Below are 24,761 nucleotides of genomic sequence, written 5' to 3'. Positions count from 1 at the left end.
TGTTGTTTCTTTTTTTGTAGTGTCCGTTCGATGCTTCTTTATGGCGGGATGAGCTTTCGGATGGCGAGGATATGTAGCTCGCCCTTGGATCCCTGGAGCTCACACACCTTTCTTTTTTGGTCGTCTGATCCGTGTAGACATTTTCTATGTAGTAGTGATATCTTGTCATGATTATATCAATCACTCTCATTATGCGATCATGTATTTATTTCATGTATCAGTGTTATGATTTCAGTATACTTTGTTTTTGTTTACACAAGCATTGTACACAGTGCAGAAACTATTTTGTATGGCCCAAATAAAGCACACATTGCTATATGTGGCAGAGCAGCAAGCTGCCACAAATTATTTTTCCCATGTTACCGTCGCTATTAGCGTCGCAAATTTACTGCACGCGTCATTATTGGCATTGTTATTAGCGTCGTAGAGCGTCGGTATCAGGGTCATTATTGGCGTCGGTATCAGCGTCGCATTTGCCTTGCCAAAATTTTTTCCCCTATTACCATCGCTATTGGCGTCGCAAATTTACTGCACGCGTATCAGCGTCGCAACGCTAATATTGACACCAATAATGACACTGATACTGATTGTTCTATGGCATCGTCAATAACGACGCTTTTTGTGACGACGGGGGCCTTGTTTTTGCTTGGGACTCTAAGTGAGTTATGGGATGTATTCCACACTACCTTATATGCTCCTACCACTATTTTAAACTTGCATGATGTAGAGAGTGCTCTTCTACAGGAAGAGATCAACTGTAAGAACTTGGATGCCTCTTGTGTATCGCATGCTTTGACTATTAGAGGTAGAGATGGTAATGGCAAGAATGATCATGGGAATGGCCGTTGGTAGAGACTCGCAGAATTCCAGGTCTAAGTCGCACAGCAAGTCTCATGGGAGAAATGCTAATGTGACATGTCATCATTGCGGCAAAAAGGGTCATATTCGCCCACAATGTCATGAGTTGCACAATGAGAAGCGCAAATAGAAGGGGAAAGACAAAGTATAGGAAAAGTCCTCTGATCGTAGCATTATGCCTATGAAATCCAATGTGAAAATTGAGGAGATAAATGTCATGCAGACTGATGACTCCGATGAGGAGTACATACTTGCAGCTAGTTCTTGTGATGCTAGATCGTTGATCGATGTTCACTCTATGTATATGCAGTGCTAGATTTTGGATTGTGGTGCTTCATTTCATGTTACACTATGCCATGAGTGGTTCTACTCTTATCGCACTATCTCTAGTTTAGTTCGCTTGGGTGATGACATATCACTTGCTATTGTTGGCATTGGGGATGTATGGTTGCAGTTTTCTACTAGCAGTACTTTTCTGTTACAGGATGTACGCCATGTACCTGCACTTACATGCAGTCTTATGTCTGCAGGGCAGCTTGATGATGTTGGGTTTTATGTTTCATTTGGGGATTCTGCCTGGAAGATCACCCGTGGCAAACTTGTGCTTGCTAGAGGTGCCAAAGCTGGCAGCCTCTATCCTCTTGTAATTGATGGGTCCTCTGTTGACCATGATTTGTCAATGGGTCCCATCCCACATGTATCTCTTTGGCATGCCCGTTTGGGCCATATGTCCTTGAAGGGAATGAAAATGCTTTCTGGTTTTTGCAGTACTTACGGCCCCTTGACTACGCATGTTTTGATTCATGTGAGCATTGTCTTTATGGCAGACAGACTAGGAATACACATAAGAAGTCTGGTAGGACACGCATGAGTGAGCCCCTGGCATTGGTACATTCGGATGTCTGTGGGCCCATACCCTATCAATCTATGGGTGGTGCAAAGTATTTTGTGACGTTCATTGACGATTTTCCGCGTAAAGTCTGCGCTTACCCCATTAAGCTTAAGTCTGATGTCTTAGTTGTATTTCAAGGTGGCTTGCATTTGTTGAAAACCACACTAGCACTACAAGATATAGGCCTTATACTGAAGCATGTAGTAGTGGCATAGGCCAAGCATGTCAAGACCGGTCAAACATAGGTAACATACATACCATATGTACATCCAAGACGGAGTATCAAATGCATTCCAAAGCTGAGCTCAAGCTCAAATGAAGATTTGGAACCAAAGACAAGCTCAATGTCGTACCCCAAAGGTCAATACTTCATTGCATATCCCAAAGACATAGCCCAAAACCAATAGGCATAACCAAACTGGAGGTAAAATAACATGTCAACCAAGGTAGCATAAATCCCAACCAACAACGAAGTGTCTGCATCCAAATCAAGGCTCAATAGCTCTCAAATATCATATCCGGGCATAAACCATGATGACCAAGCATCAATATATCCAATAGGACACCCGAATGTCAACAAAAAGCATTATGCATAAGTCGTCCCTGATAAAAGCTTGCTGCCCAAACAATGTACAGCAGTAAATCCCTGCATAAATCGAGCTATGGAAGCTCAAACCAAGTCCCAAAGTAACTCAAAACATTGGGCAAACATCCCCAAAGTATCTAGGCATCAAATACCAAGCCTCGAGAGCATCAAATACCAAAGTATCTAGGCATCAAATACCAAGCCTCAGGAGCATCACATAAGCTAAAAGCATGACATTTTCTTGATGTACATCAACTCAAATCTGTTGCAAAAAATGCTATGATCAGAATTTGGTAGATGTGACATCGCCATCATGTCCGAAGCGTGCCAAAAACCCCAAGTTAGACTCTTACCTTGCCTAAATTGGGTTTCGGATGCTCGAGATATAAGAAAAAAATGAGATTTTTGAGCTAGATTTTGAAACAGGTGTAAAAAAAAACGTGAGCTAACTGTGGGGCTTGCTGGTTATGTTGAGGATAAGGGGGCAAATGGGGGCATACAAGGTGCCCAATGAAGCCAAGGAACACTTGCAAAGAGCCTATGAGGGCTGGGGAGAGGCAGGAGATGAAATCTTACCTCGGGGGAAAGAAGCCATGGCTGGCATTGAAGCTCCAAGCTCTAGGTCTTCAATCCGGGCTTAAGTAATGCCGGGTCAAGCTCCATGATCAATCTCTAATCCAAAGCTATGATACCAATTGAAAGGTAAAAAGTATCGAAGCTTGCTTGGAAGTGAGCAATGGTGAAGAGCAAGAGCAAGAAGAGAGAGAGACACAAATGGGAACTCCAACAGTCACAATGTGTGACCGGGCCTTCTTTATTCAAACTGTCACCAAAAGAATAAAGAATAAAGTGACGGTGACGGGCGCCCGCCGCCTGCAGTGTGCAGTGGTGGGTACTATCAGTGAAGTAATTGTTGGGGATAAAGGCGCCTCCGCCTAGCCACCCGTGTATTACTACACTAATAGTACCCACCACTGCACATTGCAGGTGGCAGGCGCCCGTCACAGTCACTTATTCTTTATTCTTTTAGTGACAATTTGAATAAAGAAAGGCACGGCCACACATTGTGGTTGTTGAAGTTCCCACTTTGAGTCTCTCTCTATCTTGCTCTTGCTCTCCCGCCATAGCTCTCGTGTGCAAGCTTCGATCCTTCTCACCTTTCAACTGGTATTAGAGCTTGGCTTCCCAACTTCCCGAGCTTGGTTCATGGTGTCTTTAGCATTCATTCAAATCCCTACACTCATTGGGTCTCCTTCTCGGCAGCCATAGCTCACTCCCTTGAGCTCCCGTCACTCCCCGGCTTCTTGAGATTCTTCCCGGCCTATTGAGGCACCCTCAAGGCATTCAAGCAAATGTATTGCTTCATTCTTTACAGGGTTTACTTTAGTTTACAAGTCTTATGAAGTAGGGCAACCATAGCCACTCTTCCATTTGAGAGATGGGCTGTTTTCATCAATGACAAGGCCTATCTACAATTTTTCTTGAGTGTCCCTTGACATATACTAGCCTCTCATTGACCCCTTTGATGCTTTAAGAGCCCTCATTCACCCCAGATCAGGTTGCACAAGTTTTTCAGCCTATTTTCAGCAGCTACAGTTTGGTCTTTCTCATCTCAGCATTGGACACTTGCAAAGGCTCCATTTCAAGAATATGAACATGCTTTGATGCTTGGCATTGAAGGTTTGAGCACTAACATTGATTCAAGACTGATTTGACACTGTTTTGGGACTGTCATAACAGTCCACAGGCAGTTTATAATAGTGCTACAGTGACATTTGATGTTTATGCTTTCCTGACATTGTTATTTGATGCCTGGTTGGTCCCGGTTGATGCCTATTGATTCGGGGATGCATGCCTATTGGTTTACCACCATTTTGGAGCTGATTTTGATGTTGAAATATTCAGTTTTTCACAATGAATCACTGTTGTAATACAGTGGACTGAAGCTATTTAACTCATGCTTGATTATGCCTATGCTATTCGTGCTACGTTTCGAGCATACATAGTGATGTATTGACATTCGGGGACCGACTTTGAGCTTGGCTTACACTCCAGATCATTGATTGAGCTTGAACTCGGCTTTGGAAAGCATTTGGATGCTTCGTCTTTGATGCAAGATGGCATGCTTTGGTCTATGCTTGATTGCCTTGACCGCCATTACGGGTTATGTCACCTATGCATGCTAGTTACATTGTTTGGAGACGCTTCCTACTGGATACTTGGATGCTTGGAAATTTACTTGAACTATTATGCGCAGTCCTCAAATGCTTGGTTCATGCTACTCTTTGTCAGTTACATTGTATTCATCCTCCTCTTAGATGTCACATATATTTCGCTTGGCTATCGGATGCTAGGTGATATGCATTTGATGCTTTTATTGGATTTTGCTTCAAGTGGGAGCCTCTGATCGATCTTGGATGTATATATAAAGCTTTGGCACTTACAGTTACGCTTGAGCTTGTGGGATCTCTTACATGTATATGCTTGTCATGTTGCCCGTCTACAGAGCTTTGGTTATGAGCTGATCTAACGTTGCCATTGAGAAAGCACCTATTCCTGTCACTTAATGGTTTATGCATTTTGGTTGGCTACTCACTAAGTGTTGATACTCATACTTAGTCCGTTTGCCTATGGTTGTTGGTTTCCTCTGCTATCATGAGACCCTCTTTATGCATACAGGGACTTTGCCTATGAGATGTATATTCGACTGACACTTTGCATTGCTTGACACTTCTCGGTGCTCGATTCATGCTTACTCACTATTAGATATATCTTGTTGGCAGTTGCAGTGACATATGTATCAATGATTGCTTCATTTTGGGACAGTTTTACATAGTGTTGTAATTTATTACAGCAAGCTGAAATCTGTAGATTTTGAGCACTTCTACGAGGGTAATGCTTTCTATTTGATGTTATCTTAATCATATTTGGTGGACAGGTGCTTCTTTTGGTGAAATCCACTCTTTCAGCCAGTTTTAGTAGTGGTTTTAGTGTATTTTCTACTAATTATAGCAACTTGCAATTTTACTGTTTTGCATTGATTTGGGACAGTATGCCTGGTCATTTGAAAGATACAACTCTCTTTAACATTGCCAATCCCCATGGTACCAACTATGGGTATTGGAAGTCCCAAATATGGCAGGTCTTGGTGCAGAAATTGTAGATTAAACCCTTGCATTTCAAGGGTGTCAAACCTGAGGATATGGATGATGATGTTTGAATGGAAGTTGATAAGCTATGCAAGTTTACCATTATTTTGTCACTCTCAGAAGAGGTCCATTATAATGTTGTTGAAGATGAGAGTCAGAGTGCATGGGACTTATGGGAGAAAATTCAGGAGCTTTATGTGCAGTAGAGTCCCACGTCATAGATGTATTGGCTGAAGCAGTTAATGGACCTTTGCATGAAGGAGGGGTCATCCCTATCATCTCATTTCAATCAGTTTCATGCTATCATGAAGAATCTATTGTCACAGGGTATTGAGTTCAAGGATAACTTGCACTCGTTATTTCTACTTGGCACCCTTCCTGAATCATGGAATGTATTTCGTACTGCCATATGCACGAACAAGCTTGATGGGCTAAAAATCAAAGATGTTGAGAGTGCTTTATTGACTGAGGAAATCAACAGGAGAAACAATGATACTTCCCGCTCTTCACATGCATTGACCGTCAGAGGTGGCAAAAATGGCAGGCATGATAATGATCATAAGGGCAGGGATTCTCAAAAGTCTAGGTCCAAGTCACATGGTCGCAATAAGTCCCATGGACGGAAGTCTGATCTTACCTATCATTATTGTGGGAAAGTAGGACATATTAGGCCACAGTGCCATAAAATGCGTGATGATAAGCGCAAAGAAAAGGGAAAAGAAAAAGTGCAGGAAAAGTCTTCTAAGCGCAGTATTGTACTTGCAAAGTCCAGTGCGAAGATAGAAGAGGTTAATGTCATGTAGGCCACTGATTCAGATGATGATTACATACTTGCAGCCTCTTCATGCGATGCCTTGCAGGCTTCTGAGATACATTCTATGTATGCGCAGTGCTGGCTCTTGGATTCGGGTGCGTCCTTTCATGTGACACCCTGTCGAGATTGGTTTCATACCTATCGTACCATGGCTGGTTCTGTGCATCTTGGTGATGATAGGTCTCTTAACATTGTGGCCATTGGAGATGTTAGGCTGCAGTTTCCTTCTGGCAGCTCTTTTGTTTTGCATGATGTACGCCATGTACATGCGTTGACTCGTAGCCTTATGTCAGCTGGACAGCTTGATGATGCAGGGTATTTTCTATCTTTTGGAGACTCTGCATGGAAGATTACTCGTGGTAGGCTTGTACTTGCAAGATGTGCCAAGTCTGGCAACCTCTATCCCTTACTTGTATCTGGAGCTACATTGGATCATGTTTTGTCTGTGGGTTCTATTCCTTATGTATCCCTTTGGCATGCTCGTTTGGGACATATGTCTCTTAAAGAAATGTAAATGCTCCGTGCTTTGCAGTATCTTTCGCCTTTTGACTCTTCGCATTTTGATTCTTGTGATCATTGTTTGTATGGCTGGCAGGCTAGAAATATGCATAAAAAGTCTGGCAAGAAACACATGGGTGAGCCGTAGGCTCTTGTGCACTTAGATGATGTATGTGCGCCCATGCCCTGTCAGTCACTTGGTGGGGCAAAGTACTTTGTTACTTTTACAGATGATTACTTGCGTAAGGTTTGGACTTATCCCATAAAAAGAAAATCCGATGTATTAGACGCATTTCAACGTTGGCTTGCATTGGCAGAGAACATGTATGGGAAAAGGCTCAAATGCCTAAGGTCAGATAATGGGGGTGAGTATGTATCATGTGCTTTTGAGCAATTTTGTGATGAGCGGGGTATTAAGCGTCAGTTGACCGCCCCTTACACCCCACCCCAGAATGGTATGGCTGAGCGCATGAATAGGACCATTCAGGAAAGGGTACGTAGCATGCTTAGCCAGGCTGGCTTACCATAGTACTTTTGGGCCGAGGTAGTTACTACTGCAATGCATCTCATTAACAGGTCACCTAGGAGTGGCATTGACTTTCAGGTTGTAGAGGAGGTATGGGCAGGCAAGCCCCCTCTTATGATCATTTGCGTATCTTTGGATGTGAGGCATTCTTCCATGTGCCCCAGGACAAACGCAATTAGCTGGATCCTAAAAGTGTCAAATGCATTTTCATTGGCTATGGAGATGCAGGAAAGATGGGTTACCATCTATGGGATCCGTAGGCATGGAAAGTAATCCGCAGCTATGATGTCATCTTTCATGAGGACAAAATGCATATGTAGCCTGAGAAAGTGATTGAGGTACGCTGACTTATTTTTTAGGAGGAGCCACCTGCTCCCATTCAGTCCGCTCCACGGCCAGCTAGACACCGCGCAGCATCACCTGATGCTCATGGCCCAGATGTTAGACATGTTGATGTTAGACATGATGTCAGTCAGGCATAGCAGAGCCTAGCTTGAGGTGTTCTACTAGAGATAGACGACCTCCTCACCGTTTTGCGCCCTCTATGGATTATGTACTGGTTATAGATGCAAGAGAGCCTCTCACTTATGATGAGGCTATGCGCAAGGGTGATTGTCACTCTTGGGAGAGGGCTATGCAGTTTGAGCTTGACTCATTGCAAAAGAATCACACTTGGATTTGGTTTCCTTACCTCAGGGTAAGAAGGCTTTGCCATGCAAGTGGATGTACAAGATGAAAAGTACCCCTGGACACCCCAAGCCGGCATATAAGGCTTGATTGGTTGCTAAGGGTTTTAAGCAGGAGCATGGTGTTGACTTTGATGAAGTCTTTTTCTCCTATGGTCAAGATGACCACCCTACGTTTAGACTTGGCCTTGGTTGCACAGTTTGACCTGGACTTGTACTAGATGGATGTCAAGATGGCTTTTTTACATGGGAACTTGCATGATGAGATTTACATGGAGCAGCCTAAGGACTTTGTAGACCCTGGCAGGGAACACCTAGTGTGCAAGCTAAAGAAGAGTCTATATGGCTTGAAATAGGAACCTAGGGAATGGTACCATAAGTTTGATGCATTCATGCAGTCACAGGGCTACATCCGCAGTGCTATGGATCCGTGCTTGTACACGGAGAAAGCCCGTGATGGTTCTTTACTGATTTTGGTACTCATGTGGATGACATGCTTTTAATAGGGACAACTCATGAGGAGCTAGATGCTCTTAAGGCTCAACTCAAGTAGAGCTTTGAGATGAAAGATTTGGGATAAGCCTCTCATATACTTGGTATGCGCATTACGTGCGATAGATCTCAGGGACTACTCTATCTGTCCACAGAGGGAGTACATTCATAAAGTCCTTGAGCGCTTCCGCATGCAGGATGCTAAGCCTATTGGCTGTCCATTACCTTCTCATGTGAAGGTTTCACAAACCGATTGTCCACAGACAAATGAGCAGAGGGTCGAAATGGCCAAGATTCCCTATGCATCAGCCGTGGGCAGTCTTATGTATGCCATGATAGCCACCCGTCCAAATATTGCTTTTGCAGTTGGGGTTGTGGCTCGTTATATGGCTACACCTGGCAAGAAACATTGGGATGCCGTGAAGGGTATCATGAGGTACTTGAAAGGCAGAAGAGATATGTATCTTTGTTATGGTAGCCAGGATACAGGAGTCGTGGGGTACACTGACTCAGATTATGCAGGATATGCAGATAGTAGGAAGTCCACTTCTGGCTATGTGTTCACTTATGCTTAAGGGGCTATCTCTTGGATGTCCAGGGCATAGAAGTGTACGGCTCTTTCTACTATAGAGGCCAAGTATATTGCAACCACAGAGGCTTGCAAGGAGGCTATCTGGTTAGGCCCTTTGATTGCATACCTTGGTATGACAAATGCTATGCCTACACTGCATTCGGATTCTATGAGTGCCATTCAATTGGCCAAGAATCCAGTCTTCCATGCGAAGACAAAACATATTAAGGTGAGGTATCACTTAATTCGTGATGTCGTTGAGGACATGACTATTGACCTTGTCAAGATTCCAACTGAGTAGAATCTTGCAAACTTACTCAGAAAAGCCTCATTGCCGAGCGCTTTGCCTTTCTCAGGAGATTGATGGGCATGGGATGAGATGACGTCTTTTTCCTCATCCTGTTGTACATGTGTACATGCTGTAATGTCTTTTCTTTTTTCTCTCTCATTGGGGCAGAATCGCCTTTAAGTGGGAGGTTGTTGGGGGTAAAGGTGCCTCCGCCTAGCCGCTCGTGTATTACTACACTAACAATACCCACCACTGCACACTGCAGGTGGCAAACGTCGGTCACAATCACTTATTCTTTATTCTTTTAGTGACAGTTTGAATAAAGGAAGGCCCGGCCACACATTGTGGTTGTTGGAGTTCCCACTTTGAGTCTCTCTCTATCTTGCTCTTGCTCTCCCGCCATAGCTCTCGTGTGTGAGCTTCGATCCTTCTCACCTTTCAATAATACACGGGTGGCTAGGCAGAGGTACCTTTACCCACAACAAATACATCTCAAACTCTAGTTTGGCTAGATAATCCCTCTTTCTTTTTCCACACAAGATGATGGAAGATGTTCATTGTATGCTTGTGTGTGCATATCCCTAGTGCAATATCCCTTTGTAGGTGGGTCGTCCTAGTCTGTCTGCACTCATTATCATACCAAGCATTTTGAGTAGTGCATCTGCGTGGTGGTGGAGTAGAGCCCATCTTACATGGGAATGCCTCTATAGTTGTTGTATATAAAACCTTCCTTAGAGATTTAGTGACATCCTCCATTGGTTCATGCTGGTCTAACTTGCTTAAGCCATCTCGTACTACATCACTATAGATATGTGAAGTTTTCTTTACAAACTCATAGTGCAAAAATGTGTATACATGTATGCATGTTTCTTGTATTTGACCACATGCTAGGGTGAATTTTAGGATTACATGGTCAACTCCTATATCGATTAGCTTGTTAGATATCTCAAAATGCTTAATTTCTAGAATTAATGTTGGCGACCCCATTACATAGTCCACAATGCTGGCTCCCTTCTTGTTGTTCCAACAAGTGAAAGCATTGCTCTCAACTATCTCGATAAGCCATTGAATATAGCTAATCCATGAGCACTTCTTAATGCTAAACATCTCATGTTCAGTATCATAAAAGGCTGATTGCTCACTTCCTCTTTGAGCATTAAAGTTTCCCATTAGTAGTACGTCCCCAATGCTTGCATACCTCAGAATGTCCTCATGTAGCACTTCAAATGGTGATCCCTCCCCATAATGTCCTCATGTAGTACTTCAAATGGTGATCTCTCCCTAGGGGCAAATGTTGAATTGGTAGGTGGGAAGTAACATACTGCAACATATAGATCCCTCAAGCATCCTATCCTCAGTCTTACCCACATATATCTAGCTTGCACATCTCGTGACACCACATGAATCATGTCTTGGAGGCTCTTACAATAAAGAATAGCAACCCTACTTGACCCTCTAGTTCTTCTTGGCATGTGAGGCTGAGGCTTGTAAACACTCTCCCATTTGTATCCCACAACATCTAGTAATCTAGAACTTATACATTGATGTGTTTTTGTGTACATAGCTATATCACTCCCATGGAAATATCCTCAAAATATCCTACGTTAAGTCTCATTGAACCATTAGAATTCCAAAGGGACATCCTTAATGTCTCATAGGCTGCGTACCGTCATTGTGACCTTCGTTCTGCTAGGATTACTTTGCCATCTCTATAAACAACATTCTTAAGAGCCTTCTTTATGTGCCTCCAACACCATTGACATGCTAGCCCTTCTATGATCTAACTATGCGGGTGTGAGATCCTCATCGAGATAAACCTTTTCACCTTTCAAAGTCTTTCTTTTTGAGAGGAAGGCCCTCTTATTATCCACGCCCTCGAATTTGTGCATGAGGATCTGACCTCTTTTGTCACTTGGATCACCTACCCTCCATGCATCCATAATGCGTGTCTCATTCACACCCATTTTAGCACAAAAGTGTTTTAGCATTCTTTAGAGGGGTTCCTTTGCCAACCCATCCCACCACACAAACACACAAACACATAATGCATGAAGTTTCCTTTTTGATTCCTCTTCTAGTGTTGCATTCATCATTTCTACTTTGTTCTACGGCATCCCTTTGTTTCTTTTGACTACCTCAATCCATTGTGCATTTTCTTTCATTGTATGCTTGACATTTTCTACTTTTTTTTGAGCTCCCTCTACCACATTCACCCATGCATGCATTTCCTTTTTTAAACTTTCCACCTCTTTCTTTAATTTCGGTGCAATTGGCATTGCTGTTTGTGCATCCACCGTTGACTCGTGTGTCGCTAATTCTTTCTTACATGCCTCTAACTACCATTTCAATTTAGCAATCTCCATATCCTTGGTTGCTATGTGAGCATTTTTATCAAATTTCAATGCATCCAACTCTACTTTCTAGGCATTACTTACTTTGTTCAAGTTATCAGTCATATCAACCTGCAAGTCAACCTTGATTTCTTTGTATTTTGCATCATCCTAGGCAATAATGCACGATTTTCCATTTTCATCTATAGCAGCACTTAGCTCCCTTTTGAATGTCTTGTGCAATTTGCCATATATGTCTTTTTGCTTTATATCCATGTCATTCATCACTTTTTGTTGCATGTTGCCCCACATCATCATACACACTTTCAAGTTTGCACCCATTTTAGCATTTAATTCCTTTCCCCATGTTTCATACATTGCATTCATATCACTTCTTACCTTATCAATCTTTGGTATACATATTGTTGCAATCTCAAGAGCTCTCCTTCTATTTCGTCTATAGTAGAACTTTTCATCTTTAATTGGAGTATTGTATCGTCCCTTTGATGCAGTGCCTCCTGTGATCAGCCCGATTGGTTGTGTGCCAAGTTCAGTTTCATGCCCGCTAGTTTCTCTTTCGGTAGTCTGTGCCATCTAGCAAACTAAGACATCCACTCAATGCCAAGAAAGCAAGCCCTTCTGCCTATTTGACTGATGAGCAATCCCTTGCTGGGAACAATCTCATTGTTGTGCTGGAACCAGTCTCACTGTCAATCAGTCAGTGCATTGATCATGACATGTATCCATGTCAATATCCCTAGAACAGTCACTATTGCATAATCACATTCACATCAGTTAGAGCCTCCCTGTTAGTTAGAGCCATCACTATCAATCAGAGCTGTCACTGTCAGTCAGAGCTACCACTGCCAATGCCCCCTTATTATCAGTCAGGGCTGTCACTATCGTATCAATACTTCACATCAACATTCATGTTTCAATGCATCCATTGCGTTAGGTATATTCATGTTAGCATTCACACTTCAATTCAATCGCGTCAGACATCAATCACATCAGAGACAAGTTGCATTATATATATATATATATATAGAGAGAGAGAGAGAGAGAGAGAGAGAGAGAGAGAGAGAGAGAGAGAGAGAGAGAGAGAGAGAGAGAGAGAGAGAGAGAGAGAGAGAGAGAGAGAGAGAGAGAGACATCAGTCATGTCAAAGACAGGTACACACGTCAGAGACAGGTCACGAGAGAGAGAGATCCCCGTGGTAGTAGTTGCAATGCAAGGGTAGAGGGCAAGGAGCAACGAACCGCCCTCTCTAAGGAGTAATGACTACCTCTCCACCCCCCTCTCTCTTCTTGTGGTGGTAGTGGAATAGGCAAGCACAAAGGAAAGAGAGCAGTGATGGGTGGCTGATTGCTCTCTCTCTCTCTCTCTCTCTCTCTCTCTCTCTCTCTCTCTCTCTCTCTCTCTCTCTCGGTGTGGCAGTGGGTGGGACCTATAGCAATCGACGGGTGAGGCCTATAGCAATTGCTGCTCTTGATGGTGGACTAGAGGACGACAACGATGATGGCAACTATGTCAACAATGTGTGGGGCAAGGTGGTAGCGACAGTTAGGCAATTGGGGCAAAGTGGTTGACAAGGTGAGGTAGGTGGAGGAGCAAGGCGAGTGGGGTAGGTAGGCAAATGGCAGCATCAAGCTAGTGTGAAGGAGCAAGGTGGGCTTGATGGTGAAGCAAGCTAGTGCGGCGGGGAGATGTAAGGCAGGTGCGTAGAGAGAGAGAGAGAGAGAGAGAGAGAGAGAGAGTGTGTGTGTGTGTGTGTGTGTGTGTGTGTGAGGTGCAAGGGGACTTGGAAGTTTTGCAAAACGCACAAGGAATGCTAGTACTTTCACTAGGTAATACATTTGTGCATTAGAAAAAAAGCTGATTGCAGGTTGGAAACACCTCCCAACAAAGAACTTCTCCACGGGAACAAACAACTAGGTACTTGGGCTTAGCCAAACTAGTCCAAAGTGAGATTAGATGGGATTAATCCTTACATAAGAGAGCCCCGCCCTTTCCTAACTTTCAAATTTGATTGTACTGCAGCAGCGTAGCCTCCACTATCCTTTCACTCATCATCATTTTCACCTGCTTGCTCTCTCTCTCTCTCTCTCTCTTTCTCTTTCTCTCTCTCTCTCTCTCTCTCTCTCTCTCTCTCTGTCACAAATTCTCGTCCGGTCATGTCGAGCACTACAGGTATGGTAGTCACTTCGTTTCTTCTTCTTCTTCTTCTGCATGTTCCGAAAAATTTGCACCTAACAATTGACTTGAATTAATCGCTCACAATCTGTTGTTTTTTGTGTGGTTACTTCTTTGTTTCTTGCAGGGGCGATATCGGTCTACAGACGCCGCCGCAGATGCTCTTCTTATGCTGATAATCGCAAGAAGGACCAAAACAGCACCCAGCAGCAGCAGCAGCAGCATCAGCAGGAGGAGGAGGAGGAGGAGGAGGAGGAGGAGGAGGAGGAGGAGGAGGAGGAGGAGGAGGAGGAGGAGGAGGAGGAGCAGCAGCAGCAGCAGCAGCCGCAGCAGCAGCTGCTGCTTCTTTGCCCGCCCTCCACCTTAGTGTGAGTTGTTGTAGGGTGCCTACCTACCAGCTGCTATGTTACAAATCTGCGCCCTTTCATTAGACCTGCATTGCAATTTTTTTGGCAGGAAAAGTGGTGCCCCAAAGCTCTCCACCTCTAGACGCAAGAGCCGCCCCGGCTGGATCAACCGCTCCCTTTCGTCCAGGTCCATTTTCATAGTTTGCACTCGTGTTTAACTCCATGTCAGAGATTCACAGAGCCGACCAAATAAATCTATCCTGTTGCTGCTAAGTAGCTCAAGTTTCTTACAGCCTTAATTGTACACGAAGACGATGCCTCAGTTGATAGAAGAAAGTCACTGTTAGTTGCTAGTTCTCTCAGATTTCTTTTATTGATGCATGTGATCGCTACAGACTGCAGTTAAAATAGTCGGTCTTCAAGGACTACGTAGACACAAGCTAAATGGTCTCATGCTACTGCTGTACAGATGTAGCATCAGTGCCCTTGATGCATATGCCTTCTCATCCAGCTGCACATTCAACATGGGACAATCTAACAGCAGCAGTGTTGATCGGTCATTTTCATCTCCGAATGTATGTGCTTACACACTTGGAATCCCAGTCTGCCTCTTATGCCCATCACTAAGTTAGGAATCATGACAGGTCTATCGAAAGAAAAGAGTGGAAGCCCCAGCAGACTTTATTAAAGAGCAGAACAAGTACTTTGCAGAAGTTGATGCGTTTGAGCTTGAAGAAGAGACTCCACCTTCAAAAGATTGGTCGAAGCAGAATTCTGAGAGGCAGCATGCGGTGATTCCTGGAGTTCCGTGTTACCAGGGAGGTCTCCTTGAAGCTGTCCAAGAAGATGCTTTTGGAGAATCCAATCAAGATACACCGTCTGTTTCTGCCTCAGTCCTGAGAGATCCTTTGAGTCAGATTCTTGAGACCCCTTATTCCTGTTGTAGCTTGCAGGTTTCGAGGTCAGGAAGGTTACTGCAGTCCTCGGCATGCATTGAACAAAAACTATGTAATCGTTCAAGTCAGAAAGCAAGTGTTCTACAGGAAGGTGGTGCTCCTTACAAAAACACGAGGGTTCCTAGTAGTATGCTTGAGAATCAGCAGGCTAATTGCAATTCCTCTGTGCATGGTGCTCCAGACATTGTATACCTCAGTGATGATGATGATTCTGAAGAGCAATTGATTTTTGCTACTAGTACAGTGAATATCATTGCTGAAAGTGATTCTTCTGATCGTAAACCGATAAAATACCAATTGAAGAGTGCACAGGCTATCTGTGTTTCCCCCGTACAAACTGCTCCTCAGATTGTTTGCATAAGTGATGATGATGTCCTTGAAAAGTCAACTGTGGATGATGATCATGACAGCAATAATGGAATTTCATATAAGGAGAATTCAATAACATCCTCATCTGGGGAGCTTCAGACAGGGAATGGCAGTCCAAAAGAAAGTCTCAATTGCCATCCTGGCATTATGATGGAGAAGAGTGGTCTTGAGGATGAAGTTGCATTAAGGCTCATTGAGAAATTCAGAGGGCTTGATTGCCAAGAAGAGCTTGACCATCATCAGCAACAGAGCACGGATCAGGGGCCTAATGATGGCAGGTCTTGGAATGTAGATGCAATCCCAGGTTTTCAAGCTCTCCTAAACATTTGTGGTCAGACAGAACCAGAGATCTTGAACGAAGTGATTCTGCAACTTAGGTGCTTAATTGCCTCTTGCTACATGTTCTGTCTTGCTTTTGCAATGGTCTCTGGGGCTTGAAAATCAGCTTTAGGGGCAAGGCTGTGTTTTTCTTCTGTAAATCTTACAATACATTGCAGTGAGAATGTTTCCTGATGCCCTAATGCAATGCCAGTACTACAAATACGATTGTAAAGCTAGGCGAAGGTACCTTTGGTGAAGCGTTCAAAGCAAATGGCATGGTTTTCAAGATTGTCCCAATGGATGGAGATTTCTTAGTAAATGGCGAAGCTCAGAAGGTTTGTTTCTTTTAACCAAATCACCAAGTTCCATCTTGGAAAGCCTTGTTCAATATATTTCAGACTGCTTTTTTACAGCTTAAATCAGCTTTTTTCACCACTTTTTCCATCTTGATTAGCCCTGTTCCATAGATATGAGACTGCTTTTAAATTGGTGTTTTTGATCTGTGATTCATGGTGCAGACACCAGCAGACATGTGCACAGAAGCCCTTCTTACTTTAACCCTGAATAGAATTAGGGGAGGTGGAAAAGCGTCTGCACTAAATCCCAGTTTATGCAACAACTTCATAGAGACAAAAACGTACGTACAGTATGGAGTTCAAGTTCATTCAATACTAGTTTGGTGTCTTCTCTGGGTTTTTTGAGTTCCATATATATATATATATGCAGGGTAAAGATATGCCAGGGGTCATATGGACAGGAGTTGATAAATGCATGGGAAACATGGGATGTTGAGCATGCATCTGACAATGATCATCCTAGTATCTTTCCAGAGAAACAGGTGCCCTTGCTTTTTGTAAATGATTGGCAAATTCTTTGTCATGAGGATTTGGTCACTTACGTGCCAAACCCTTCAGATGTACATGCTTTTTGTTTTATCAGACGGGGGCAAAGATCTGGAAAGCTTTGTTCTTTCCTCCTATGAAGAAGCAACAAGTCTTCTAAGCCAGGTCTCCCCCACAACTTTCAGCAATGCGTGCTTTGAATGTGGGCTACTTTTATGAATGCCAAGCTGCCTCTCTTTCTCATTCAGAGGTGGTGTTTTTATTGCAGGTGGTTGCTGCTTTAGCTGTTGCAGAGGAAAATTGCGAGTTGGAGCATCGAGACTTACACTGGTCCAAATCAATCAACAGTTTAATTAAGACTAGTCCCAACAGACGTCTCTCTGGGTTTTTTCTGATCTGAAGCAGCAGAATTGTCATATCTTGTTTCTCATATGCAATTGCAATAATGCAGGGGCAACATATTACTGGCCCGAACGGATCAGGAAGAAGTGTGCTTCAAGCTGAGTGGAGAAGACATGTTTGCAAATACATGCGGCCTTTTCGTGCATATTATTGACTTTACTTTATCAAGAGTTCGCACTGGTAAAGACTTATTGTACGCGCTTTACCTCGGATGTCTCATCTAAATTGCCAACAAAAAACAAAAATGCAAATTCAGTCCTTTGTAAACTCGTTTTCTTTCGCCAGGCAAACATGTGCTCTTCTCTGACTTGTCAGCTGATCCTGCCTTGTTTGAAGGGCGGAAGGGGGATATTCAGGTGAGACACATTTGATATGCCCAGTTTTTGGATTCTTCGGTCAGTGTAGAAGCCTTCTGTGTTGTTAGATGTGACCTTTCTGGAGGATTTCAGGCAGAAACATACCGCAAAATGCTTCACTTGACAAAAGGGCATTGGGACGAAAGGTAACTGACCTAGACTAAGGAGAGCTTTAAGCGTTGAATTTTTCCGCAATTGTTTGAAGCTCCTTGTTGCTCTTACCAGGCTTTCATTGCTTCTGTTTTTTAAAAAGCTTTTTGAAGACCAACTGCCTTTGGATTCAGTACCTGATCGATGTGCTGTTGACAAAGAAGGCCTTTGTAAGTAAAGTCTCTTCATTCTTAGAGATGATATTCATGCTTGTTTATAAGATTGTCATTTGATGAACATGTTATGAAAATGACTTTACATGGATATACATTGCTAACAAGTGCAGTGTAATACTACATTTTGCACATGCTGAGACAATGAAGCATTCCATTTGTTGCCAAGTTTATCAATGTGGTTGGCCCCAGTTGGAATACTTCATTAGTACATCGATTGAATTCTATTGCTGGCCTACACTGCAATTGCACCCAGCTACCGCAGCAAATGTATTGTAAGACAATGATACTCTGCACTGATGCACAATATGCAAAGGAGAAGTCCATGTGCTGGAAAGCATAATGCCCTTTGTAGAAAGACCGAAAATGTTTCTGTTGACATGATTCAGAATTGCTGCCAGCAGACACCGACTGATATTGCTTTTAATTCGGGATTCTTCCACTATGTCAGCCTAGGTTGCATCAGGACGTGCGAGCCCTTCGAGCACTGAAGAAACGAGTGATGTCCTATGGTTCAGCCCAGGCATGCCTGCAAGACGAATTCTTTGCTCCACTCTTCTCGAGAAGAAGCAATTCCGGTCGGTAATGCCTTTCCAGAGTGGATACGAATAAATTACTTCCATTCAAGTTGATTTGAATGCTTGAACCTGCCGACAATGCACCTCGTCTACAAAAGTGACCTCGTTGGATTTTGCTTCGTCTAAATGCGCCGGAGCCTTGAGGCATATATGCTGATCAACCTTCTGATCAGGAAAGTGAACTTTACACCTAGTATTGGTTAAAAGAACATTCCACCTCTCTCTCTCTCTCTGTCTCTGTCTCTCTCTGTGTCTCTGTGTCAGTAAGGACCTTGACATCGCCATTTTGCTTACCTGCATGATAGTAGCACGGTTAATGGAAGTGTCTGTGTCTCTGTGTCAGTAAGGACCTTGACATCGCCATTTTGCTTACCTGCATGATAGTAGCATGGTTAACGGAAGTGTATCTTTCCTGTGTGTGTGAGAGAGAGAGAGAGAGAGAGAGAGGGGGAGGGAGACAGAAAGGCCCATTTTCCAATGGCTTAATATAAAATCATTATGTAGCATATACTCATTAACTTTGCATATCATTATATGGATAAATTAACAACAATTCTAACATTAGTAAACCATGCATGCACTCTTGACATACATAATAAAATGTTTTTGATTTCTATTTTAAGACACCTCACAAAATTTATGCAAGGATGCAAACTAACATGAAGGTGCTCAAGGTAGAAAAAAACCCACAATAAACAAAATTGATGAGTTCAACCAAATAGGACATTAGACCAAGTAATGCAAGTAGTGAATTGAGATATACTACACAAGTTAATTGTTGAAAATCATTTGTTAGGCTTACTTTGAACAAGCAATTATTGAAGATTGTCTAAGATAATGACATAAATGTATGTGCTTATCTACCATTTTGCACATAAAAGTATTCATGCATTTCTTCAACTCATGTAAATGCAAATGTATCCATTGTGTATCTATTTATTTGCATAGTTAAAAAACCATGCATGGGTGGATGTATGAAAATACAATGTGTTAACATGTGCATAGTACTTGTGCATAATTATGTTACGTATACATGCAAACAATTTTTAGAGATATATTGCAAGTGGAGTGTCATGTAGCTACAAGCATATTGGCAATTTTGAAAAATTTGGTAAGAGGGATGCACCAATTTTGGAGGATGTAGTTGTTACTACTAGACTTAGTTTTCTATGTAACTTTGCAAGTACACATTCATAATGGGACATCTTTTTGGAACCTCTAATTCCATCTAAGAACTAACCATTACTAACATGAGCTTACAAATTTGCTAGATTGATTTTTTTTTGGTCATTATGAGACACTATTTTTGTAATTCTTAAAAAATTTGCTATTGTATGTACATTGTGGCATATTCATCTCTTCAAGAAGAGGATTTACATTTCTAGGCATTTGAGTGTCGCTTTGTAGAAGTCTTGCCAAGGTATATCCATGTTGTAGTTCTTACATCTTTGTGCTTTGTTAGAAGTTTCCATTGTGTCACTATCAATCTAAGTAGATGGTTCTCTAAATCGTTTTAGGAATGTAAATAATAAAGGCAATTCGAAGGGAAAAAATATTGCAATGGTTGAACTTATCAAACTATGTATTAGTCTACCTATATCATTATATTTCATGAACAGCATAGGCTAATGTTTAAGGGCAACCATATTATAATTGCATGGCACAAATTAGTTAGAAGTAATGATCTTTAGCATACAACATATTAGATTCAAGACATAAAGGAGAATACATAACAAATGCTATCTTGAACTTATCAACAATAAATGTTAGATACAATGATAATTAGCCTTTTAAAACATAAGATAGTTGAAGCCTAAGGGATGCTTCATACCTCATGTGTTGGAAAGGCCTTAAGGGTTAGCATAGGTTAGTTGATGGACTTTATGAAAGTCCAAAATTTGACTCACTACATTGATATTTCATTATGTACGTATGAATGTTATGATGCTTAGTTGAACTTCACTTTAGACACTAGCACCAAAATGAGCCATGTTGAGCAATTGCATATAAAGCTTAGCAATCATAGTATTTGGATGTTGGCAACCTTGTAGCATAGTTATACAAACAATACATTAATAGAATAGTAGAAAGTTTTAAGCATTATGTACATAAATTGAAAGATAGACTCTTGATTACATAGGTTGATCACTTGAACTAGTAGTTGTATGGAACTAATGCAAATGTTGGATCAAAATGAGCTTGAGTTTGATCTCTCAACTAAATTGAATCATTGTTAGAAGCTTGAGCTTCTACTACATCAAGCTGATTGTTTTAATAAACTATTTCTTTATGAATAGAAATAGTAAGCTTGAAATAATAGTTTTGGTAGTCTCATTTCTTGGAGTTTGAACTTGCTAAGTATTTTCAAGCTTTTGAGTTTGCAAGCCTTATACTTTATAAATACATCAACATGCTTTTCTTGAAAATTTGTAGTTGCATTCAACACTTCCACATCCACACCCTTTAGTTAACAACTTTACTTTGTTGAACTACATAATGTGTTGCTCTTTACTTTCAGTAGAATTAGAGCTCCCTCCATTTACAATCCAATAATAGAATCTTACTAGCCCTTAATTCCTCTTTTGCTTCATGCAATTGGGCTTCAAAACTTTTGCATTTATCTTGTAAGTCATCCTCTTGTAACAAGCTATCTCTATTTTTAACTAATTCCAAAGTGTTTCAAAACTTTATAAGGTGGTGAAATTAAAGTAGATAGTTTCTTTGTAATCTTTTGTAAACTTACAATACATCTTTCTATAGTGCTTCATTCATCTCCTCATACTCTCCTTGCATAGCCATTGCACCGTCTCCTTCAACATCAGAACCTTGCATAATTTTCCTCTCCACTTGCAAAAGATCATGCAACCTTTTAGTCAACATGTCATTCTCAACTCTCAAGATTGTATTATTCTCAACTTGAAACTTAGCTTGCATGGTCTTTATTTGTTGCTTGAACATTATTCTAGAAAGCTTGTTGTGCAACACAACTTATTATGCCTACTATAATTGGCCTTCAACTCTTGTAGTGGTTGATTACTAGCCATCTTGATTGAATGTAATTTAGGTTTCCACTTGATCAATTTTCTCCTTGGGTGAGTAAATTGCTTTTGGAACTCTTGAATTATTGCAATCTTAATTGCATTTATTTTGCATATCCCATAATAAAACTCGGATCTCATTCAACACATGGATATTATCATTCAATTTTTTTGCTCTAACTACATTTTGTGAAGCACCTTCAAATATTTCTTCTAATCCCCTTGCATGCCTTTAGTGTTAGCTTTCGTAGTCTCTAAAGTTGATTGTCCATGGATTGAATTTGTCATTTAATCATCCAATTTGATCTTATCAATCATTACTCTTTCATCAACTTTCACTTTAGGATAGTTTCCTTTTCCTCTTTGTCTTAAATTTAGATTGATGTGTTCAAAATCTTATGAATAGTCTTTGATTGCATAAGTAACTCTTGGCATAAGTTGGATCAAACCATGCCTTGGAAGCCTTATTCGTCTTGTACTTCTCAACACTTCAACACTTACTCTTCTTATTTTGTGACTTAACCCTATCTATCTTGCTCCAATGAATTTTCCAAGAAAGTATCCATATTTAAATTTAGGCACATCTCCTTTTGACTTCCTCATACATGGCTATCAAAACACACCAATTCCACTCCTCTAAAACAAATTTTGACAATTTGTTGTTGATTTCTACTAGCAACCTTTCATACAAGGCTCTAGCCAAACTAGGTAGGCCAACATTTTTAGCTACTCACAAAATATTATATGTATCTTGACCTATGTGTGATATATCTAATGTGTGTTTGAACCTTTGAAACTTGTGTAAGAAGAAAGAAAGAAAAAGAAATAATAAATTTTTTAAAATTAGTTCATAAGTTTACTAAGTTAGAGATCTTAGGTTAGTAATGCTAGTTAGTAAGCAACTAAGTTTAGATCATAAATATTTATAATATAAATACATTAATTAGGAAGGTAGAAAATAAGTTTAGTACTTAAGGGTAATGAGGGGGAGATAGGAGGCCTTAATAATAATCCTCGCATCCCATCATTACATCCCCACTCTTGAGAGAGAGAGAGAGAGAGAGAGAGAGAGAGAGAGAGAGAGAGAGAGAGAGAGAGAGAGAGAGAGAGAGAGAGAGAGAGAGAGAGAGAGAGAGAGAGAGAGAGAGAGAGAGAGGACAAAAGTATGTTGACTTTAAAGTCGTGTGAAGTTATGGCTTCTCTCTCTTTTCTCCTCCCTTTTCATTTCCATGATATTGTGCTATAGTAGAAATGTGTGCATGCCATGGGGCCATTCTTGAATGTGATAAGAAGCGTGCCAATATCCTTGATGAAGTCCACCACATTTTTTTCTCATGTTATTTTGTATAAATATTTAATAGAAAATTTATAGAAATATCACTATTAATAAGGAATAGTTATGAGAATCGAGGGACTAGATAGGGGCTAAACTTAGTTGACATCATTAGGGTTCTGAGTGTTTTTTAGCATATTGTTTTCTTGAGTAGAAAAGAGAGTTTCCACTAGATTGTGAGAAGGAAACTATTTAATAAATCATAGGTTCTTTTAAGGGGTTTGAGAAATCACATGTAACTTAGGATGAGGAATTATTATCCCTACTAGTAAAGAGGGTTGAGCATAAGAGTTTGATAAATTGTCATATGCTTTAACTTCCTTGAGAATAGGATAAATAGTGGAGATAGGGGGTGCATATGTAAGAAGGTTGTTTTTCTTAAGGCACGCAATCTTTAATGATTATCTTATGTACCATGAATAGGGTTTATGCAATGAATGGAGATAGTTGAAATAGAGATGAATAAAAGACATACTATTTTCTTGAGCCACACCTTGTGATAGTGGTGAAGGATTGTCATTAAAGGTAGGGATTATTTATTACAGATAGGGATAATGAAATGGTACTTTGTGCATACATGGATGTGGTGTTATCTAAGATAGGGTTAATGTAATGGTATTTTGTATGCATATGGGTGAGATGTTACAAGAATCATGCAATGGTAGTAATTTGAAAATGTTTGTAAATGAAAGTGAATGGTATAAAGTGGAATTATTGTTTGGTAGAAAATGCTTGTACTTGGATATGGTTGTTTGTAGATGTGATTGAAGAGATCTATCATGGATGTGGATGTGATGAGGTTATTGTGCGATTGTGATTAGTATGGTTCTACCCCCTTGAGTCTTGCCAGGGATGGCTTATCACCCAGCTAGATATTATTGTCTTGAGTGTGAGATTACTTAGCTAGATATTATTGTATGGAGAGTAAATTCGCAACCTAGATTGTGTAAGGCTTTCTCTTATGGCAGTATGGGGCCAAACGGGGGTTCTAGTCATGCTAAGGTTAAACCTTGCTTACCTATGATGAGAGAATAGATTCTTATTGGGCATGGTGTATGTTGATGGGAACTAGGGAGACCTTGATTGAAGAGAACACTAAGGATGAGACACCAAGGATCGGGTCATAATATTGTTGAGGGTAAAGGCGCCTCCGCCTAGCCGCCTGTGTATTATTACACTGACAGTATCTGCCACTACACATTGCAGGTGGCGGGCAGTCGCCACAGTCACTTATTCTTTATTCTTTTAGTGATAGTTTGAATAAAGGAAGGCCCAGCCACACATTGTGGTTGTTGGAGTTCCCACTTTTGAGTCTTTCTCTCTCTCTTGGCTCTTGCTCTCCATCCGCCATAGCTCTCACCGTCAAGCTTCTTCCTCTTGGGTTTCACTACCCTTTTAACTGGTATCAGAGCAAAGGCATTGGAGCTTGCCCAACATTCTCTTCAATCTAGATTTGAAGAGCTTCAACCCAAGCTTCAATGGCAGCTATGACACATTCATTTGCAGGTACGTTTTGATCTCCCGCCTCCTCCTCGAGCTTCTGGACCTTCATCGGCTTCTTTCGGGGCTGCATTGGAGTCTCCTTGACATTGCCAAGTGCCCCCAAGGGCTGAAGAAGATCCCCTTGCCCCTAGGAACAGCCATCACAATTTTTGGCGCATTTTTAAGGGGCTGGGTTGATTTGCTCCCCGGCATTTTCTTACTTCTCAGCTTCCCAGCACTCTTGGCAACCTTCCCGAGCATTACTTGACTCCTCGGCATTGGTGCTTGAATCCTGGTGATCGATTCGAGTGCTTTCCCCTTCAACCCTTTGTTGTATACACAGTCCCAAGACTGTCAAAATAGGGCAATACTTGACATTTATTGTTTAATGCTTCTTGGCATTGCCTGTTTGATGCCTATTGATGCCCGGATGTTATGGGATACTATGTCTATGCTTTGGGATTGATTTGGAGTAGATTTGAGCACCATTTGAGCTTCATATAGCAATAAATTTCTTGCTATAATACAGT

At 41.4% G+C, this 24,761-nt stretch overlaps 1 protein-coding gene across 4 annotated transcripts; it reads left to right on the top strand.

The window, feature by feature from the left end:
- Nucleotides 1–13,758: 13,758 nt before the first annotated feature.
- LOC148034119 (uncharacterized) lies at nucleotides 13,759–18,617 on the top strand. 4 transcript variants are annotated; one of them, XM_087682137.1, is made up of 15 exons: nucleotides 13,759–13,881; nucleotides 14,012–14,252; nucleotides 14,341–14,418; nucleotides 14,701–14,806; nucleotides 14,876–15,933; nucleotides 16,089–16,212; nucleotides 16,396–16,514; nucleotides 16,604–16,715; nucleotides 16,792–16,884; nucleotides 16,988–17,049; nucleotides 17,171–17,301; nucleotides 17,407–17,477; nucleotides 17,571–17,623; nucleotides 17,731–17,797; nucleotides 18,252–18,617. In XM_087682137.1, exons 1-15 carry the CDS (start codon nucleotides 13,866–13,868, stop codon nucleotides 18,384–18,386), a joined length of 2,466 nt encoding a protein of 821 aa, XP_087538263.1. In that variant the 5' UTR covers nucleotides 13,759–13,865; the 3' UTR covers nucleotides 18,387–18,617. The 4 variants fall into 4 exon arrangements, 3 of the variants coding, with proteins under 3 accessions (XP_087538263.1, XP_087538264.1, XP_087538265.1); XM_087682138.1 differs by having other exon boundaries at nucleotides 17,703–17,797; nucleotides 18,252–18,389; XR_015691434.1 differs by lacking the exons at nucleotides 17,407–17,477; nucleotides 17,571–17,623; nucleotides 17,731–17,797; nucleotides 18,252–18,617 and having other exon boundaries at nucleotides 16,817–16,884; nucleotides 17,171–17,241.
- The last annotated feature ends 6,144 nt before the right edge of the window (nucleotides 18,618–24,761 follow it).

This window comes from Lygodium microphyllum, chromosome 7, assembly GCF_053477565.2.
Source record: "Lygodium microphyllum isolate KBCC chromosome 7, Lygodium_microphyllum_v1.1.10, whole genome shotgun sequence".
Taxonomy (NCBI): Eukaryota; Viridiplantae; Streptophyta; class Polypodiopsida; order Schizaeales; family Lygodiaceae; genus Lygodium; species Lygodium microphyllum.
The sequence above is the reverse complement of the archived record's forward strand: the minus strand, read 5'-3'. Positions and strand labels throughout refer to the sequence as shown.

Bases quoted from the DNA above. Each gene is read 5' to 3' on its own strand.
- LOC148034119 (XM_087682137.1), top strand. The intron at 16,213-16,395 runs GTTTGTTTCTTT...TTCATGGTGCAG, and splicing joins TAAATGGCGAAGCTCAGAAG to ACACCAGCAGACATGTGCAC. The intron at 16,716-16,791 runs GTGCCCTTGCTT...CAAACCCTTCAG, and splicing joins GTATCTTTCCAGAGAAACAG to ATGTACATGCTTTTTGTTTT.